This window comes from Coregonus lavaretus (genome assembly GCF_964263955.1).
Source record: "Coregonus lavaretus genome assembly, contig: HAP1_SCAFFOLD_2933, whole genome shotgun sequence".
Lineage (NCBI taxonomy): Eukaryota > Metazoa > Chordata > Actinopteri > Salmoniformes > Salmonidae > Coregonus > Coregonus lavaretus.
Window position 1 is genome coordinate 47,280 of NW_028162855.1, and position 4,896 is coordinate 52,175.

At 46.8% G+C, this 4,896-nt stretch overlaps 1 protein-coding gene across 1 annotated transcript; it reads right to left on the reverse strand.

Moving 5' to 3' along the window:
• Window positions 1-537: 537 nt before the first annotated feature.
• LOC311118772 (zinc finger MYM-type protein 1-like) lies at window positions 538-1,867 on the reverse strand. Its single transcript, XM_084193551.1, has 2 exons — window positions 1,765-1,867; window positions 538-1,572 (listed from the first exon to the last, which is right to left on the reverse strand). The coding sequence occupies exons 1-2, from the start codon at window positions 1,801-1,803 to the stop codon at window positions 1,045-1,047; spliced, it is 567 nt and encodes a 188-aa protein (XP_084049677.1). The 5' UTR covers window positions 1,804-1,867; the 3' UTR covers window positions 538-1,044.
• Window positions 1,868-4,896: the final 3,029 nt, after the last annotated feature.

Consider the following 4,896-nt stretch of genomic DNA (forward strand, 5'->3'; position numbering starts at 1 on the left):
TTTGGGTAGAGCAGACATTTCCATATGTTTTTGTTAGCTGCATGTGTGACATAACTCCACCAGTCCTACCGATGATATCATTTATGAAGATTATACCTTTTTTAAACATTTTGTCAAAAAATAAAGGTTTTTTGTCAATTACTATATTTGAATTTAACCACAATATTTGTTGCATTATTTGTTCTGTCGTTTCTGGAGGATAAATTGAAATTGCAACCAACTTTCTATGGCTTGTTTTAGAAATAGTGATATTTGGGAGATGATTTCCTTTTCAAATAACTGAAAATGAGTGGTTGTAATCTGATTAAAGGGAAAAAGGCCATTCTTGAGCATTGGGTGAGACAGTATAACTTTTGTATGACTGAAGCTTTTAGTGATAGGTCTAATGCTTTAATATTTAATCATTTCTGTCCTCCGAATTCATATTCATTATCAGTGGCGGCTGGTGAAAAATATTCTCGGTGGGGCTGTGCCATACTTTTTTTTTCCTGTAACCATCGCGATATATTTTAACACAAACTGCAGGACAGCAGTGCTCAGTGAAACATTCAGTAATTATTTAATGCCAATATTAAAAAGTTGAGGCATTCTTACACAAAAACATATTACACAAACCCAAGCCTTTCATTTGCATTTAAAGTGAACTTTTCACCATTGGTAGTAAACAGGCAACGCAACAGGCATGCTGTCAGAACAGAGTGGAAAGTGGACAATAACATGAAATTATTATAAAGTTTATAGGAAATCTTACACTGTATAAAAGGATGTATAATATAGAAATGGATATCAAGTGGATGAACTCAAACCTTTGACTGGAAGAATAGCATACAGTATTTTATGATCATACTAAATGTGACTAATTGTTAATGTGCTCCAGAACTGCAACAATTAATTGATACAAAACAACATATATACAGTAATATTAGCAAAGACACTATTAAGACTTTCTAGAGTACCATATATAACTGGATTTTTTATGCTAAGGTCAACTATATACAAAGAAACATGCGGCCAGAGCTGCTCTGTGTGTGTGTGTCTGTCATCTTATTTGTACAGGAATTTTGCCCGTCTGTCCTTCTGAGTGGCAAACCTCTCAATGACCCTTTGATTAAAGTCAGGAATGTCCCTGACAAGTTTCTTCTCCATGGAGAGCATGGCCAGAGCGTTCAGGCGATCCTGTGTCATGCTGTTTCTCAGGAAGGTCTTGATCCTTTTCAGTGTAGAGAAGCACCTTTCTGACTCAGCAGTTGTCATGGGTGTGGTGATGAGGATCTTGAGGAGGCTGGCAGTCTCTGTGAAAGTGCTCTGAAGGTTGTTCTCCATGAAGAACTGGTACAGGGGCACTGCACCACTACAAGCCTTGAACTCACTGTTCTCATAGATGAGGGACAGTTCGGTTTTGAGCTTGGCCTTGTTCAACATGGGGTACGCCTCCACGGTTGTTTCAAGCGCTGTATCGGGGAACTTCACACTGTGTTGTGGGAACAACTCTCCGTGCAATAGTGTTGCGCTGATGAGGTGCTGGGTGAAGGAGAACCTCTCTTTGGCATGACTCAGGATGGTATCACATACCTGTAAAAGATACATCATCAGCTTTAATTTGCAATTAAGCTATTTTGATGCAAGTGATCCTGACTGACACATGCCTATGTCCAACTCAAGTATATGATTACCAAGGTGCTGATTGTTCAGGGTTTTGGCTACATACTACCAGGCCTGAAAAAAGTTCTAGGGGGAAACACTGACAATTACATCACAACTTACCTCTATAGCCAACCTCTGTTGTTCTCCTGGTCCCAGCATCCTCCGTCGCTTGATGGGCTGTTGCTGCTCGTCAGATGCGCTGTCCCCACACAAAGAGGGAATTGAGGCCCTGGGTCCAAAAAATAAAGTTTAATTTGATAACTTGCAATCAGACTTCTTAACTCACTGTAATTCCCCCTCAACACACAACCAGTGACTTTTATATATATATATATATATATATATATATATATATATATATATATAGACAGACAGACAGACAGACAGACAGATAGTGTGTATATACACACAAACTATGTCTAGTAACTGCTTTTAACCTGTGATGTACATAATTAACTGATGTTATTACGTTTTAAAGCCTTTTTCTATTACATTTGTGAGAGGGATGCAACATCATTTTGTTCTGCTGTGCACTTAGCAATAAAGTTAATCTTCAATAACAACTAGGCCTCTTCTAGAAATTGACCTGGTGGACACCTGAATAATTATTACAAACTGTGTAGTACTTTCCTGCATTATTATCAACGTCTGATTGTGTCTTCTCTTTCCTTTTAAAATACTAAAACAAATATAATTGTGACGGCTCTATGATAATCACTCACTTTGATGACCAGACACATTTAGGCTTTTAAACTGTTGTAAGTGAACTATTCATCTTTCTAACAACATCTTTATCAGCCAATAGTAAATATAGTTATTTACCTGATTGTTAGCATGCTGTCTGTGAACCTCTGGACAAGTGCTTTAATGAAGACAGGGTCGATGTTCCTCTTCTGCAGCTGGCTGAAAAGCATGTCCACATTTGGCATGATCTTGTGGAACAGTGCCAGGAAAAAACAGAAAGCCTCGTCTTCGAGCATCCTCACAAAGCCCCCCGCCTCTCTGACAGTCGGGGCATCAAAGTTCCCAGAGTCTCTGATGGTCTGGAAACACGTTAGGAGGTCATCCCTGTACTCGTACACAGTGTTTACAGCGCGACTGTGGAAGTTCCACCGTGTTGTAGAGGCTCTGGGGAGTCTATGCGCAACCACTTCGTCAAGCACGGTGGTTCGCTTGGGAGACCTGGAGAAGAAAGCAGAAAATCCTGCAAGGTCGGAAAAGAAAGTGCCGATCCTGGGGATGCGTGAAGTAGCCTGCTGCATGATGAGGTTCAGCTGATGTGCATAGCAGTGGACGTAGTGCGCATTTTCGTACACATCCACTATTTTACGCTGCACTCCGCCGGTGGCTCCCCTCATCACACTTGCTCCGTCGTAAGCCTGGGCAATAAGTTTGGCCTTTTGTCCATGTGAGAGTATGGTGCTGAGCCTCTCCAGCAGCGCTGTAGCGATGGTGTCGGCGGTTGCGTTCTCGATCAAAATGAACTCGAAAATACGCTCTTGGACGTTACTTTTAGCATCGATGTAGCGTATCACAAGCACCAACTGGCAGTGGGTGGAAACGTCAGTCGTCTCGTCAGCTTGAATGGCGATAAAATCAGCACTCTTTACTTCCTCCAGGATGTAATCCTTAAGCACTGTGACACTCTGGCTCCGGGACGTTTGTATTTGAGCCAGGGTGTATTTTGTTTTGTTGGGTTTTGGGTGTATTTCTATGTTTGCATTTCTGTCACGTTCATTTCTAGGTTTGGTCAATGACTCCCAATCGGAGGTAACGAGTGGCAGCTGTCGGCTCGTTATCTCTGATTGGGAGCCATATTTATTTGTATGTTTTCCTGTGGGAGTTGTGGGTTTTTGTTCCTTTTGGTCAGTGTACCGTGGACTTCATTGAGTCGTCTTTTGTTTGTAGTTCGATAACGTTTATTTAATAAAGTCATGTTTCTTGGACACGCTGCGCCTTGGTCATACTTGGACGACATAGACGACCGTGACAGAAAAACCCACCATAAGAGGACCAAGCAGCGTGTCAAGCGGCAACAGGACCCAGCTCCAAAGGATTCATGGACATGGGAGGAGATACTGGCTGGAAGGGGTCCTTGGGCACAACCGGGAGAATATCGCCGCCCTCGTGAAGAGCTGGAGGCAGCTAAAGCCGAGAGGAGGCGGTATGAGGAGGCAGCACGGAGTCAAGGCTGGAAGCCCGTGGGTACCACCCAAAAATTTCTTGGGGGGGGGGCTTAAAGGGAGTGTGGCGAAGTCGGGTAGGAGACCTGCGCCTACTCCCTGGACTGACCGTGGAGAGCGAGAGTACGGGCAGACACCGTGTTACGCAGTAGAGCGCATGGTGTCTCCTGTACGCAGGCATAGCCCGGTTCGGTACATTCCAGCTCCACGTATCGGCCGGGTTAGAGTGAGCGTTGAGCCAGATGTCATGAAGCCGGCCCAACGCATCCGGCTACCAGTGCGTCTTCTCGGGCCGGCGTACATGGCACCAGCCTTACGCATGGTGTTCCCGGTTCGCCCACATAGGCCGGTGCGGGTTATTCCACCTCCCCGTACTGGTCGGGCAACGGGGAGCATCAACCCGGGTAAGGTTGGGCAGGCTCAGTGCTCAAGGGGGCCAGTAAGCCTGCACGGTCCGGTATTTCCGGCGCCACCTCCCCGCTCCAGCCCAGTACCACCAGTGCCTACACCACGCACCAAGCCTCCTGTGTGTTCCCCGAGTCCTGTGCGTCCTGTTGCTGCTCTCCGCACTAGGCCTTATGTGCGTCCCCAGGGTCCAGCATGCCCTGTTGCTGCTCTCCGCACTAGGCCTGATGTGCGTCCCCAGGGTCCAGCATGCCCTGTTCCTTCTCCCCGCACTAGGCTTTATGTGCGTTCCCAGGGTCCAGCATGCCCTGTTGCTTCTCCCCGCACTAGCCCTGAGATGCGTGTCCTCAGCCCGGTACCTCCAGTTCCGGCACCACGCACCAGGCCTACGGTGCGCCTCAGACGGCCAGAGTCTGCCGTCTGCCCAACGGGGCCTGAACTGCCCGTCTGCCCAAAGGCGCTTGAACTGGCCGTCTGGACTGAGCCTGCAAAGCCGCCCGTCTGCCATGAGCCTTCAGAGCCGTCCGCCAGACCGGGGCCGCTAGAGCCTTCCGCCAGACAGGATCAGCCAGAGCCTTCCGCCAGACAGGATCAGCCAGAGCCTTCCGCCAGCCATGAGCAGCCAGATCCGTCAGCCAGCCATGAGCAGCCAGATCCTTCAGCC